The 15,319-nt window shown below is 38.5% G+C and overlaps 1 protein-coding gene across 2 annotated transcripts in view; it reads left to right on the forward strand.

Moving 5' to 3' along the window:
* Positions 1-330: 330 nt before the first annotated feature.
* Positions 331-15,319, forward strand: part of AKT1S1 (AKT1 substrate 1) — a 28,180-nt gene continuing 13,191 nt past the window's right edge. The window contains exons 1-3 of one of the 2 annotated variants that reach the window (XM_053690832.1): positions 331-389; positions 9,374-9,861; positions 10,619-10,702. In XM_053690832.1, the coding sequence (XP_053546807.1) occupies positions 9,393-9,861; positions 10,619-10,702 (553 nt within the window). In that variant the 5' untranslated portion in view covers positions 331-389; positions 9,374-9,392. The remainder of the gene's footprint in view (positions 390-9,373; positions 9,862-10,618; positions 10,703-15,319) is intronic. The other variant, XM_053690833.1, reaches the window with a different exon arrangement.

Below are 15,319 nucleotides of genomic sequence, written 5' to 3' on the forward strand. Positions count from 1 at the left end.
CCTCCTGTATTATCTAGAACAGCTTTCCAATAATTCATTCATGTTTTTACCTTCGCCTGAACGAATAAATAGGATAGATAAAATATCAGTCGAGATTAAAGCCAGGTGACGCCATATTTAAAAAGGGCAAAATAAGATACCAGTAATTGGTTACATGAAGGCTTAGAGCGATCCTCTTTGTGTTATTATATGTGCCTTCACTTTTTTCATTCCCGGTCCCCTGTGCATTTAGTAAGCAAACACCGGTGCCTGAAACTGAGGGGCGGATATGTGACAGGGAGGCGGACACCGTCGTATAAAATCAGGGTGGGCGGGGGTAGAAGAGGCTGTCGCTGACGTTTGTGGTTGTGCGACCCTGGGGTGCTGGTTTGGTACTGTGAGGGCTGCAGGTAATAATTCTGTGTACTATGTCCCGATATCTGTGTATTTAATCCTATGTCAACTTTCTCTGTCACACGTGCATTGTCTGTACAAGATGCGCCCACTGGCTTCTTAAATTCATTATGCAAATATCATAGTAACTTAGATTCGCTAAAAAATAACGTGAACCCTTCAGAAACAGTTACTACTATAATGGGCTCAGAGGCTATGTCGGTGTCGTATCGCTAATGTTCATAATCGCCTTATTGTTAGTGAATTAGTCCCATGGGATTACAACTCCCTCCTCTCTCTGAGTTCTAAGAATTGTAAGGGGGGTTGGTTGTGCTACTGGGAGGCTGCAATGTATTGGTTTGCGTTATGTAAGTTCTGGCCTCTGAAAAGAGAAAGCTTAAAGGGATATTAAAACCCCAAATTTTACCTTTCATGATTCAGATAGAAAATACAATTTTAACAACATTCCTTACTTCTATGATTAGCTTAATTCTTTAGATGTCTTTTGTTGAAGAAATAGCAATGCACATGGGTGAGCCAATCACACAAGACATCTATGTGCAGCTACTAAGCATATCTAGATATGCTTTTCAGCAAATTATATCAAAAGAAGTAAGCAAATTAGATAATACAAGTAAATTTAAAAAATTGTTTAAAAATGCGTGTTATTTCTAAATCGTGAAGAAAAAAATATTGGGTTTCATGTCCTTTTAACTAAGAGAGACAGCTACATTTTGTAGTAATTTATATTTCTCTCCCTGCTAGTGGTTATGTTCTGTATGTTGTGACTCCTGCATAAATACATATATTTTTAAATAATACAAACCCCATTTTTTGTTTTTCTATAACAAATGTAACACTTCATGAATTATAAAATGTATCAGTGAGGGAAAAAATATCACATTTGCTTGGTATCCTTTGTTGAAGGAGCAGCAATGCACTACTGGGAGCTGGTTGAACTCAATGGGTGAGCGGAGCCATTGACAAAGGCATGTACCTTGCATGGGGTCAGTTTACTTATTAATTGGAATACTAGTGATTAATTGGATAACCTCTTCCTGACGGTACTTATTTGATATATGGGAACAAAGGTCCGATGTAAAAATTAAAATCGCGTGACCGTTCATGCGATCGTGTGGCTTCAAAGGTGTGATCGGGTCTCGGGAGTGCTTATGACGCTAAGCACACCCTCCAGCCTGCGATCCCATTTAGAAAGCCATTATGGCTTCAGTACAGCCAAACAGCTAGGATGTTGCATGCGGTCCTAACAGCGCTAAAGCCCAGCACGGTTAGGATGGCATGGAATGATTTAACAGCAGGAAAGGATTAAACACTTCAACTTTTTTTTTTTTTTTTTATTTTTTTTTATATACATTTCTTGGCTGTTTGCACACATTTTATTTCTTTTTCCCCTCCCAGCATTGGTTTCTTTTCACGTTGGTTGAAATGATGGTAAACAGAGTTATTCAAACTTACTTCATTTTAAATAATTCCTTAAGGGGTTAAAATGCTCTTTAGTTTATTATCCTTGTCCCAAGTGCTGACGGCCCAATTTGAGCAAAGGTTTTTTTATTTTTTATTTCCCCCCCCGAGTGGTTACTTGTTTGTGCGAGCCATGCAGCAAAATCAGAAAAATGTTCCCATTTGGCTCGCACAAACACTGATTGGAGGATATGTCACCCCTTTTAAAAAAAACAAAAAACAAAAAAAAAACGCTTTGTTTAAAGTGGACCATCTGCGCTGGGGGCAAGGATAACAACTACAGAGCATTTTTACCCCCTTCAGGAGCAATTTTACAATGAAGTAAAGGCGCTTTTTTTTTTTTTTTTTTTTTTTTTTTAAACCAGGATTTCATATTTAAACAATGCTTTGTTTACCATCACTTTAATAAACTATTAAAGGGACCGTAACGTCAGAATTAAACTTAAATGCATTAGACAGGACGTGCAATTTTAAAGGGACATGAAACCCAAAACTTTTCTTTCATGATTTAGACAAAACATATATTTATTTATTATTTTTTTTCCCCCCAATTTACTTATTTTAAAATTTGCCCTGTTCTTTGTTTATTCAATGTTATGTTTATATTGAGACTCACCCCCTCCTCCGCATAGTGTGAGTGAAGATTTGTGCAATCTAAATTCAAGAAATGTTTCTTCCTCTTAGCTTACCGTAAACAGAGGTTGGAGATGATTAGCTACCTTATGAAGCAAGGAATAGCTGTTTTAGACACCGTGTGTTTGCAGAGACACTTCAGTGTGTATTGTATGGCTGGAAATCCTGATTTGCAGGATTTACAGTGTTTGTATCACCAAGGAAAAATGCAATACACAGGCAGTGTAGTTTGTTGGATTATCGTTTATAAAGCACCAACATTTTACGCAGTGCTGTACAAGGGTATATTCGAATCATCCGGGTACAATATAATAAACTTACAATGAGACATAATGTAGACTAAACACTGTACATTACTACACTTACATTGACAAACATAAGTGAGAGGGGCGTCTTGCCCTTAAAGTGAAGGTCAATTTTCATCAATGAGTACCCAGTTTTTAAAAATACTTTTAAAAATAGGGGCACTTTCATTGATGAAAATTAACATTGCACTGGATTTGAAGAAATACTTACCATTTACTCCTGCAAAGCCGGATCGACGATCCCCCTCCTTCTTCCTGCTGTAGACCACAGCCATGATTGGAGGAAGCCCCGGTTTTCGTCATTTCTGACGTCAGTACAGAGGAACTGAGGCTGAGATCGGCGATCCGGTTTTGCAGGAGTAAATGGTAAGTATTTCTTCAAATCCAGTGCAATGTTAATTTTCATCAATGAAAGTGCCCCTGTTTTTAAAAGTATTTTTAAAAACCGGGCACTCATTGATGAAAATTGACCTTCACTTTAAGAACAATCCGTTGTAGATGCACTTTTATACAAAGTGTGCTACTGTTAGAGAGGCTCTCAAGCTTACAATCTAAAGGAAATACTTAGGGAAGTCGAGGGAGAGGGAAACATCTTAGTAAGTTGTATGTATCCTTCTAAGCGAGGGAAGGAGCTTTATATGAGAGGTGCAGTTCTAGACAAGAGTGTGAGGAATTAAATGGACATTAAACCCAAAAATTATTTTGTGGTTCAGATAGAGAATACCATTTTAAACAACATTCCAATTTACTTCTATTATCTTACTTGCTTAATTCTTTAGATATCCTTTAGAGAAATAGCAATGCACAGGGGTGAGCCAATCACATGAGGCATATATGTGCAGCCATCAATTGGCAGCTACTTAAGCCTATCTAGATATGCCTTTCAACAAAGGATATCAAGAGAATGATGCACATTAGATGATAAAAGTAAATTGGAAAGTTGTTTTTAAATTGTATTCTCTAGCTTAATAATGAAATAAAATGTTGGGTTTTATGTCCCTTTTTTAATGAGATAAGGAGAGAAGTAGATCTTGGGCAGATTGGAGAGTATTTGCAGACAATGGCAGAGATGTAGGAGGGTGCAGTGTTGAGGGCTTTGTATGTTGGCCTCAAGGATAACATTTTGACTCTAAGGGAAGCCAATAGAGGAGGTGGCAAAGAGGTGCAGCAGATGTGGAGCGATCCTTAAAGAAAATGAGCCTGGCAGAGGCATTTATGATGGCTTGCAGCAGGACAGGCAGTAGCTTGGGAGACCAGAGAAGATAGAATTGCAGTAGTCAAGGCGGAACATGAGGGACTGGATACAAATCTTAGTTGTCTTAAGTAAGGAAGCAACTAATTTTTAGAGTTGGGTTTTTTTTTTTTTTTTTTTTTTTTTTTATAAGGTGAAAGTGGCAGAACTTAAAGGGACACTGAATCCAAATGTTTTCTTTCATGATTCAGACCATGCGATTTTAAGCACATTTCTAATTTACTCCTATTTTTTTCTTCATTCTCTTGCTATCTTTATTTGAAAAGCAAGAATGTAAGTTTAGAAGCCAGCCCATTTTTGGTTCACAAGCTGGGTTGTCCTTGCTGATAGGACAGCACCAATAAACAAGTGCTGTCCATGGATCTGAACTAAAAATTGTCTTGCTCCTTGGCTTAGATGCCTTCTTTATTAAATAAAGAAAGCAAGAGAATGGGGGGAAAACAATAGGAGTAAATTAGAAAGTTGCTTAAAATTGCATGCTTTATCTGAATCGTGAAAGAAAACATTTGGGTTCAGTGTCCCTTTAACTAAGGACTTTATGTGGGGAGCAAAAAAAATACATGTGACCCCTCAGGCATTGGGCCTGAGGGGTAGGGGTGATTACAGTGTTGTCCACAGTAAGTGAGATCTAGGGAACGAATAGATTGGGGGCGTGGGAATAAGATTTCAGTTTTTAGAGAGAGTCAGTAGGTAAAGAGAGCAAAAATCCAGGTTGAGATATTGGTTAGGCAGCTGACACAAGTCATCAGGGAGGAGGAAATGTTTGGCAGAAAGCTAGGTTTGGGTGTATCGGCATAAAGATAAGATACTACTGAAACCCACAGGACTTGATAAGTCTAGAGATGTCGTGTTTAGACAGACAAGGTCACCTAGAACTCAGCCTTGAGGTACTCCAACAGAGGAGGGTAGAGGGGAGGAGGAAGAGCCAAAGGAGGATACACTGAAAGGTAGGAAGACTGACACAGTAGAGCTGTGTCACAAATAACCCAAGAATGGAAGGGTCTGAAATAGCAATGGGATGTTCAACAGTATCAAAAGTTGCATAGAGGTCTAAAAGGATTAGCATGAAGTAATAACTGTAAAACTTGGCAGTATGCATGTCATTTCTCACCTTGGTGATGGCAGTGTCGGTAGAGTGTTGGGGGTGAAAGCCAGATTGCAAAAATCGAGAAGATGGTTAGATGAGAGAAAGTGTGATAAGATAAGCGTTTATGGCAATATTTGCAAGGGGATGCTGAATCGAAATATGTATGTATATGTAGCCCTCAGTTTACGCCGGGGTTAGGTTCCAGAAGGAATGGTTGTAAATCGAAACCGTTGTAAATTGAAACCCAGTTTATAATGTAAGTCAATGGGAAGTGAGGGAGTTGGGTTCCAGGCCCCTCTCAAAATTGGCATAAGTAACACCTAATACATTATTGTTAAAGCTTTGAAATGAAGACTTTGAATGCTAAACAGCATTATAAACCTAATAAAATAATCACACAACACAGACTTTACTTGCATTTTTCTGCAAACAGTTCTTTCTATGCATTCCAATCTGGACTGATTTATAGACGGGAAGATCTTGTTCCTTTGCAAGCTGATCAATAGCTCAGGTCTGGTTAAACTGATTCATTTCTGCTTGCTTGGCTTGCATATCTTTGCTGCAACACAAGCGGACAGCTCCACCTAATGGCTATTTTAATCAATGCACTGCTTCTCAATGCTTTTCAATAGTCACATGACTGAAGAAAAAAGTTGTTATTCTGAAACGGTGCAAATTGAACCGTTGTAAACCGAGGGCCACCTGTGTGTGTGTGTGTGTGTGTGTGTACACACATGTATGTATGTAGTTGACTGAGTAGGGGAAAGGGAAGCTAGCAGTTGTGAGGGAATAGATCAAGGGGACAAGGCAATAAGAAGGGAAGATAACATTAGAACAGAAACCTCCTCCTTTAACAGGAGTAAATATGTTGAGTTTGCAGTGATTTTGTGAGTTATCGATGTTGTAGAACAGTGCTTTCCAAACTGTGTGTCGGGACACACTAGTGTGTCGGCAGCAGTGTGTAGGTGTGTCCCTGCTTCAGCACAATTTTTTTTACATTTTAATTTTTTTTAATGTTTTTTTTTTTTTTGGTTTCTGACTTTCCGCCTGCCTGCTACGCATATCACATGGTTGACATGTGATTGATACCTAGGGGGTCACAGATCATCTTAACCTATTGTCGCAGCTCAATGGGAACTGAAACTATTCCCATTGGTGGCTTTGGGGGCACATTGGCACCTGACTGCACATGTAGTCTCCTCAATCGGCTCGTGGCTGCATGTGTAGTCATTGAGTGGGACAGCAGTGCGTTTGCAGCGTGGGCAGTAGTCAATCGGACTCGCCGAGCTCTGAGGGCGGCAGCTTAAACGCTGAGCTGAAGTCAGTGGGGTTTTTTTGCAGCTAGCTCCCAGTAGTGCATTGCTGTTCCTGCTCTTGATATATGGATAGGAAGGGGAAGCTTAAAAATGCGAGTGTCTAATATCCCACCAAATTTTCAGAAACTGTGTTCATCCCATCAACCTCATACATCCCATTAAAATAGTAAGTAACTATTGGTGTTATTAAACTTTTTTTTTAATTCTTACACATACATACTGTTACTTGTAAATACATTTCGTTATTATATCATTTATGTATGTGTCCGTATCTCTTAAAACAAGTTAGTTTAACCTCCTGTTTGCTAGTACAACTGAATCACTGTGTCGCGAAATGATGTAGGTCTAAAAAGTGTGTCACCGACATGAAAAGTTTGGAAAGCTCTGTTGTAGAAGGAGGCTTATTTCAGGTTGGATGGAGTCAATTTTGGTTTTGAAATGTATTGAGAAGAGGGAGGGTGCTAAAAGTGTGTGGGGGGGGGAAAGACGCTTAGGATTGGGGGACATAAATATTTGCATAGTACTTTTGTTTGGAGAGGTAATGCAAGAAGTTGGCAGAGGTGCGAGATTTCCGCCAGTGCCCTTTTGCAAGTAGCGTGTTAGATGTATGTGTGCCAAGGTTGGGGGGGGTCCGTCTGGCACAACCTATGGAAGGAGCGGCTACTTTGTCCAGGACAGAGGTCAGAATAAAACTATATAGAGAGATCCTTCAGGAAAGGGAGTTGATTACAGGAAGAGGGGGGTAGGGTTTGAGAGTATTTCTGTGTTTATGGTGTGTGCAAAGTTTCTATGCAATCTATTTGAAGGGTTAGGTGGTAGGCTTGATGTTGCATTTCAATTTCAAGAGATGGTGGTGGTCAGAGTGGGGATGGGTAGTTGGTAAACTGAGAAACAGAGCACTGGTGGCTGAATATCCGGTCAATTAAATGGTCCTCTTTGTGATAATGTTTTTTTTTTACAGCTGGAAAGTTTAAACAACTAGCTAAAGTCTAGCTTAGGATCTGCAGGGCTTGTAGCTCCTGAGTGGGGTTATATATCAGGTCAACCCTTAATTTTTGTAGGGCACCTCAGCCAAACCCTGACAACAATCGGTGTGCCCTATATATATATATATATATATATATATATATATATATATATATATATATATATATATATATATATATATATATATATATATATATATATATATATATATATATATATATATATATATATATATATATATATATATATAGGTTATTCTTTATATTACACCTTCTGATACCATGTACATTGCACATTCTCGTTCCTTCGCCCCTGATGACAGCATGAGGCCAAAGGCAGGTGCCTGTCTGCATGTCCAAAGGACAGGCCTGGTACGTATGTGTATGTAAAAAGTTGATTTGACTTTCTAGTCTGCATTTTATATATGCCATATCCATTTCATATATAACATATGGTTAAACTGGTTTAAAGGGACATGAAACTCAAGATTTAGATAAAAGTAAATTGAAAAGTTGTTTAAAATTGTATTTTCTATGTCATTTGTTTCATTCTCTTGCTATCCTTTGTTGAAGAAGCAGCAATGCACTACTGGGAGCTAACTGTATGCACTGGGTGAGACAATAACAAGGCATATGTGAAGCCACCAATCAGCAGCTCTCGATTCTACATAGGTATTCTTTTCAGCAAGTTATCAAGATACTGAAAAATATGAAGAAAGAGAAGCTCAGAACGCTCTAAGTGTAATCTGTTTGGTAGTTATCAATTATCAAAACCCCCTTCCCTGGGTATTACTCACAGGATCGTTCTGTATGATGTGCGCATCAGGTTGTATACAACCATGAAGTTTGTTCCTCAGATAACCTCCCTCAGTGACGTCTGGAAAGCCTGTCCAACCGGAGAGATTGTTTCACTTTCCCACAGCAGTCCACAATCAAACATGGAAGGGATACCACTCCAGTGTTTAAAGTATAACACGTTTATTGTGAAATAAAATATAAAAACTTGCAAATCTGTGTCTCTCAGCTCACCCAAACAGGTAATCGTGATGGTCCTCTCTTGAAAAAGTTTCTGGCATAGAAACGAAACGTACGTAGAGAGGTTCTATTTTTAAAGTTATTGTCTCAGTGAGGCTACCAGGGCTCAGATGTTGTGGGCACCTATTGGGTGAGCTGAGAGACACAGATTTGTAAGTTTTTATATTTTATTTCACAATAAACGTGTTATACTTTAAACACTGGAGTGGTATCCCTTCCATGTTTGATTGTGGACTGCTGTGGGAAAGTGAAACAATCTCTCCGGTTGGACAGGCTTTCCAGACGTCACTGAGGGAGGTTATCTGAGGAACAAACTTCATGGTTGTATACAACCTGATGCGCACATCATACAGAACGATCCTGTGAGTAATACCCAGGGAAGGGGGTTTTGATAATTGATAACTACCAAACAGATTACACTTAGAGCGTTCTGAGCTTCTCTTTCTTCATATTTTTTTGTAAACGAGTCTTTGATGGGACTGTGCTGAGAAGCTGCAACATAAGACACGCTGAATATAGAGGACCATCACGATTACCTGTTTTCCAACATTACACCTTTGATTAAAGGGACATTTTTCTGAACATTCATGAATATTTATAAACTGCTAAGTTGAGAAGCAGTGTGTGGGAAAATAGCATTGTTTAATGTATTTGTTACTATAATTTGTTGGTTCTTAATTTGTAGTTTTTATTGGGTGGTAGCGAATTATTTGCTTTCTATTTTTTTTAAGTTATCAAGATAACAAAACAAATTAGGTAATAGAAGTAAATTTGAAAGTTGTTTTAAATCATGTGCTCTATCTTAATTATGAAAACAATTTTGGGCCTCATGTTCTTTTTTTAAGTATCTAAGACTGGTAAAATGGTTTAAAAAAATGCACAATAAAAAGTTTGTTTTTCTTTAGGATCCGATAAATCTTAAACATGACTGACATGGCGGACAACCACAAGGAGGCCTGGGAAGCCTTAATCAATGCTGCAGAGAAGTATCGCAGACAGACTGGAAATGACATTGTTCTAATCACTGCCTACAAACCCAAGCTGCTTTCTAGCTTTTCATACTCTACTCACGGCAATGGCGTTCTCCTGGAAGCAGCCCAGCGCTACCTTGATGACATAGCAGTAGTGCACAAGACCACTGCCTATACCAATCCAGTACCGATCTCTATACCAAAAGAACCCTCTTCGGGTAGACAGAATTCCTTCTCTAAGAGCTACCCTTCTATTTATGGTAAAGAAAGCCTTTCATCAATTGAAGACAATGACCGATTTAAGCCTGCACCCCACCATCAAATCCCTGACCAGGATATGAAGCTAGAGACGCAGGAAGAAGACTATGACTATAATCACAGCCATCTAAACAAGCCTGATCATGATCCTAGTGATTCAACAGGCAAGTGGGTTTAATGTTTCATGTGAATATAGAATAAGATGAAAGCACAAAGACCAATTTATGTTCACATGTGCACAAAGGGTTATGTTTGTTATTAAAGGGATATTAAACCCAATTTTTTTTTTTTTTTTGTTGCTTTCATGATTCAGATGGAAAATGCAACTTTCTTATTTAATCCTGTTTTTCTTTATACTCTTGGTATCTATTTGAAAAGGTAGGAATGTAAGCTCAGGAGCCAGAGCATTTTTTAATCAGTAGCACTTGCTGATTGGTGGCTATATTTATCCACCAATCAGCAAGCACTACTCAGGTTCTGAACCAAAAATGGTTCTATCTGAATCCCAAATGGTTTCATATTCCTTTTAAAAAGGTCATTGTGTAAAATATAAAAATGTTCATATTTCTGCAAAATTGAGAACAATCAAATGTGTTGGCAAATTGTTGATACATTCTTTAGTTTTCAGTTTTAAAAATACACTTGTTGAAAATACGGTTTCCATGAGGCCAGATGCACTGCTCAGTTTACTGTAAATTTTGGTTATGCAGGATGCACTCAGACTAGGTGTAGTGGAAAGCAGCAAACCATAAATATGCTTTTAGTAACTTTGTAGTATCCATGGTTTTATAGAACTGCTCAATGAAAGGATAAGTCATCTGTTCTTTAAAATAGTTACAATATCGTGTTGTAGACCATATTTAAAATGTAAGAAGTTTTTGTGTGTATGTATATGTTTTATTTTAAATTCTGTGTTTTCAGCAGGGTTATTTGTTATGGATGAAGATTCTAACAGCCAAGATTGTGAACCCTTCTTTGAATCTGACCAAGAAGAAAGCACAGACGGTAAGACTTAATGCAAATTGGAATAAAAGCTATAAAAAGCATTTTTTGGATGGCATTTAGAATGTTTTACTGCTAGATGTAAAAATATAATATTTGCTACACTTTTTTTTTTTTTTTTTTTTTTTTTTTTTTTTTTTTTTTTTTGTCTAACTAAACTAATGTGGATTTTGTGAGCGTGGAGTTGTTTTGTGTGTGTCTATTTATCCAACATTTACCGTTGGTTTAAACACTCGTTAGGATTTGCTACTTATGTTTTGTAAAAATTGCTAATAGAAAATTAGAAGATATTTTGAAACTAGATATATTTTGGTGCAGTAAACTATCTATTTTTACTTTTCTGGTTTCCTGCAGTGGTTCATTACCACATAACAAATCAAACAAATATACAAACTGTCATATGAGCTAAATATTCTTACAAACCTAAAAAATAATTCTTAGTGAATGCAGTCTAGTGATAAGATCCATGATGATGTGGATATCTGTATTGTGGCTTGAACCTTTTGACGGGCTTGGCTTACTCAAGCCTTCATTCACCAAATAACTTTTATATAATAATAAAAAAACATTTTAAATTATTTGCAGCGTAGCTTTCTTCAAAACTTAGATAAGGGAGAATTGCATTTAGGATTTCTTCCAAATCTGGCTTCAGTACGCAGGAGTAACATCCTATTTAATGAGAGAATTTTTGTTTTTTTCCAAGAATTTTTTTTACAGATAGAATGCTTCTGTGGGAATTTATGCATGCTAGTACTATCTGAACAGGATGATTTATCAAAGCAATTCTCCTAAAATTGCACCTATAAATCCGCATATCACTGAATTCTTTTTTTAAATGCAAAGAGCGCCTAAAATTAGCTAAGTCCTGACTGTACATTGCTCTTACTTTGTGAATTTGCACCGGTGCGTTTAAAAACAGTTACATTTGCTAATTTTAGTTGCTTTTCCTAGTGTCCACCTTAGCATTATGCCCAGTTATCAATTTTGTTTTTTGCGCCTTTGGAGAACACAAACTTCACCTACAAATATGCGCATTATAGTTCTCCATAGGTACCGAGGAGAACAGGTCTTAAATATGCAAAATTGCTCCACAAAGAACGAAAATTCTATTAACAATTTGAATGTATTATGTTACAAAGGGTCATTATTATAACAAAGTTTAATTTAAAAATGTATTGTGGTAATGCAGTCTCGCCAAAATTAATGTGCTAATTTTCCTCAAGTAAAACAAGTAGTATTTGAAGAGGCCAAAAAAGACTGGTTTGAAATGATAAATCGGGAGGATTTTTTTTTTTTTTTTTGTGCAGAAATTCATCATAATTCGCCCCAGCTCACCTTCCAAACAGCACAAATTAATATTTGCAATTTCTCTTGTAAGATGTATCGAGTCCACGGATTCATCCATGCTTGTGGGATATTCTCCTTCCCAACAGGAAGTGGCAGAGAGAGCACCCACAGCAGAGCTGTCTATATAGCTCCACCCCCCAGTCATTCTCTCTCTGCCTGCTTAACTGCTTGGAAGGGCAAAGTGAGTGTGGTGACAAATGTTTTTATTTTCTCAAGCAAAAGTTTATTTTAAATGGTACCGGTGTGTACTATTTACACTCTGGCAGAAAAGGGATGAAGATTTCTGCGAGGAGGATGATGATCTTAGCATTTTGTAACTAAGATCCACTGCTGTTCTCACAAGGGCTAAAGAGTACAGGAAAACTTCAATTGGGGGAACAGTTTGCAGGCTAAACTGCATTAAGGTATGTTCAGTCTTTTTTTTTTTTTTTTTTTTCTAGACTTATTTCTAGAAAAGGCTGGCAATATCCCCATGAGGGAAAGGTAAGCTGTATTCAGTAAAAGAGGAATCCAAGCTTGCATAAGGGCTCATAGTTACTGGTGACACTGGTAGGAAAAAAAAAACAAACAAAAAAAGTTTTAGTTCAATTGCAAATATAACGTTTTTTTAACGACTTTAAGGGGTCTTTGTGGCTTGTTTAAGGGTTTTTAACCCACATGGCTAGTTTAAGAAACACTCTGTTGTGTTTCTTTTAGGCCCCATAACATCAAGTGAGGTGGGAGGGGCCTATTTTCAGTTGCACAGTTTATTTACCTCCGAAGCATCCAGCTATACTTCTCCAGAGATTCCTGCTGTAAAGAGGTTTTTCCCCCACAAATCGTTCCTAAAGGGCAGGTGGGCGCCACTGCAGAGCTGTGGCAAGGTGTTGAACGTTATTTTACCGGTTTTGAAGGTTTTTTTTTTTTTTCAATCCGGTTTTTACATTAAGAGGTTATTTATTTGCATAGTGGTGCAAAGCTACTAAGGCGTTATGATGCTACTGTAAAAATTTAGTTGTGTTTACTGCTTTTTTACACTGTTTTGCAGAGTTTGTGCAGCTTTTTTTTCTCTTTAAGGCACAGTACCGTTTTTGTTTGTTTCATTACTAGCCTGTTTAACATGTCTGACACCAAGGAAAATCCTTGTTCTATGTGTTTAGAAGCCATTGTGGAACCCCCTCTTAGAATGTGTCCCGCTTGCACTAATATGTCTATAAATTATAAAGAGCATATTTTAGCACTTAAAAATATTGCAATAGATGATTCTCAGTTAGAAGGAAATGAGGGTTTAGCATCTAGCACTCCCCAAGTGTCACAACCAGTAACGCCCGCACAAGTGATGCCAAGTACCTCTAATGCGTCAAATTCATTTACTTTACAAGACATGGCCATAGTTATGAATAAAACCCTCACCAAGGTTTTCTCTAAACTGCCTGGTTTACAAGGAAAGCGTGACAGCTCTAGGTTAAGAACAAATGCTGAGCCGTCTGACGCTTTAGTAGCCGTATCCGATATGCCCTCACAATGTTCTGAAGAAGGGGTAAGGGATTTGTTATCTGAGGGAGAGATTTCTGATTCAGGAAAGACACTCCCTCAGACAGATTCTGATATGAAGGCCTTTAAATTTAAGCTTGAACACCTCCGCTTATTGCTCAAGGAGGTATTAGCTACTCTAGACGATTGTGACCCTATAGTGGTCCCAGAGAAATTGTGTAAAATTGACAGATACTTAGAGGTTCCTGTTTACACTGATGTTTTTCCAGTCCCTAAGAGGATTGTGACTATTGTTACTAAGGAGTGGGATAGACCAGGTATTCCGTTTGCTCCCCCTCCTGTTTTTAAGAAAATGTTTCCCATATCTGACACCATACAGGTCTCGTGGCAGACTGTTCCTAAGGTGTAGGGAGCTATTTCTACTCTTGCTAAGCGTACAACTATACCTATCAAAGACAGTTGTGCTTTCATAGATCCTATGGATAAAAAATTAGAGTCTCCTAAAGAAAATATTTGTTCAAGGTTTTCTTCAACCTATTGCATGCATTGTTCCTGTAACTACTGCAGCTGCTTTCTGGTTTGAGGCTCTCCAGGTGGAGACTCCATTAGAGGATATTATGGATAGAATTAAGGCCCTTAAGTTGGCTAATTCTTTCATTACAGATGCCGCTTTCCAAATGGCTAAATTAGCGGCAAAGAATTCAGGTTTTGCCATTTTAGCACGCAGGGCGTTATGGCTTAAGTCCTGGTCTGCTGATGTGTCATCAAAATCTAAATTGTTGAACATCCCTTTCAAAGGAAAGACCCTATTCGGGCCTGCACTAAAAGAAATTATTTCAGACTTCACTGGAGGGAAAGGCTATGCCCTCCCTCAGGATAAAACAAGATGAGGACCAAACAAAATAATTTTCGTTCCTTTCGGAACTTCAAGGGTGGTCCTGCTTCAGCTTCCCCTGCAGCAAAGCAAGAGGGGAATTCTGTCCAATCCAAGTCCGTCTGGAGACCTAACCAGGCTTGGAACAAAGGTAAACAGGCCAAGAAGCCTGCTGCTGCCTCTAAGACAGCATGAAGGGGTAGCCCCCGATCCGGGACCGGATCTAGTAGGGGGCAGACTCTCTCTCTTCGCTCAGGCTTGGGCAAGAGATGTTCATGATTCCTGGGCTTTAGAAATTGTGTCCCAAGGATATCTTCTGGACTTCAAAGACTCTTTCCCCTCATACCATGGGAGTGATCCGCCCAGTTCCAAGAGCGGAACAAGGGCTAGGTTTTTACTCCAACCTGTTTGTGGTTCCCAAAAAAGAGGGAACTTTCAGACCAATCTTGGATCTCAAAATTCTAAACAAATTCCTCAGAGTACCATCTTTCAAGATGGAGACTATTCGGACTATTCTTCCTCTGAACCAGGAGGGTCAATATATGACTATCGTGGACTTAAAGGATGCGTATCTACACATCCCTATTCAGAGATCATCATCAATTCCTCAGATTCGCCTTCTGGACAGGCATTACCAGTTTGTGACCCTTCCCTTTGGGTTGGCCACGGCTCCCAGAATTTTCACAAAGGTGCTAGGGTCCCTTTTGGCGGTTCTAAGACCGCGGGGTATAGCAGTGGCGCCTTATCTAGACGACATCTTAATTCAGGCATCGACTTTCCATCTAGCCAAGTCTCACACGGACGTCGTTTTGGCTTTTCTGAGATCTCACGGGTGGAAGGTGAACATAAAAAGAGTTCTCTCGTCCCTCTCACAAGAGTTTCCTTCCTAGGGACTCTGATAGACTCGGTAGAAATGAAAATATTTC

Source organism: Bombina bombina, chromosome 8 (genome assembly GCF_027579735.1).
Source record: "Bombina bombina isolate aBomBom1 chromosome 8, aBomBom1.pri, whole genome shotgun sequence".
Taxonomy (NCBI): domain Eukaryota; kingdom Metazoa; phylum Chordata; class Amphibia; order Anura; family Bombinatoridae; genus Bombina; species Bombina bombina.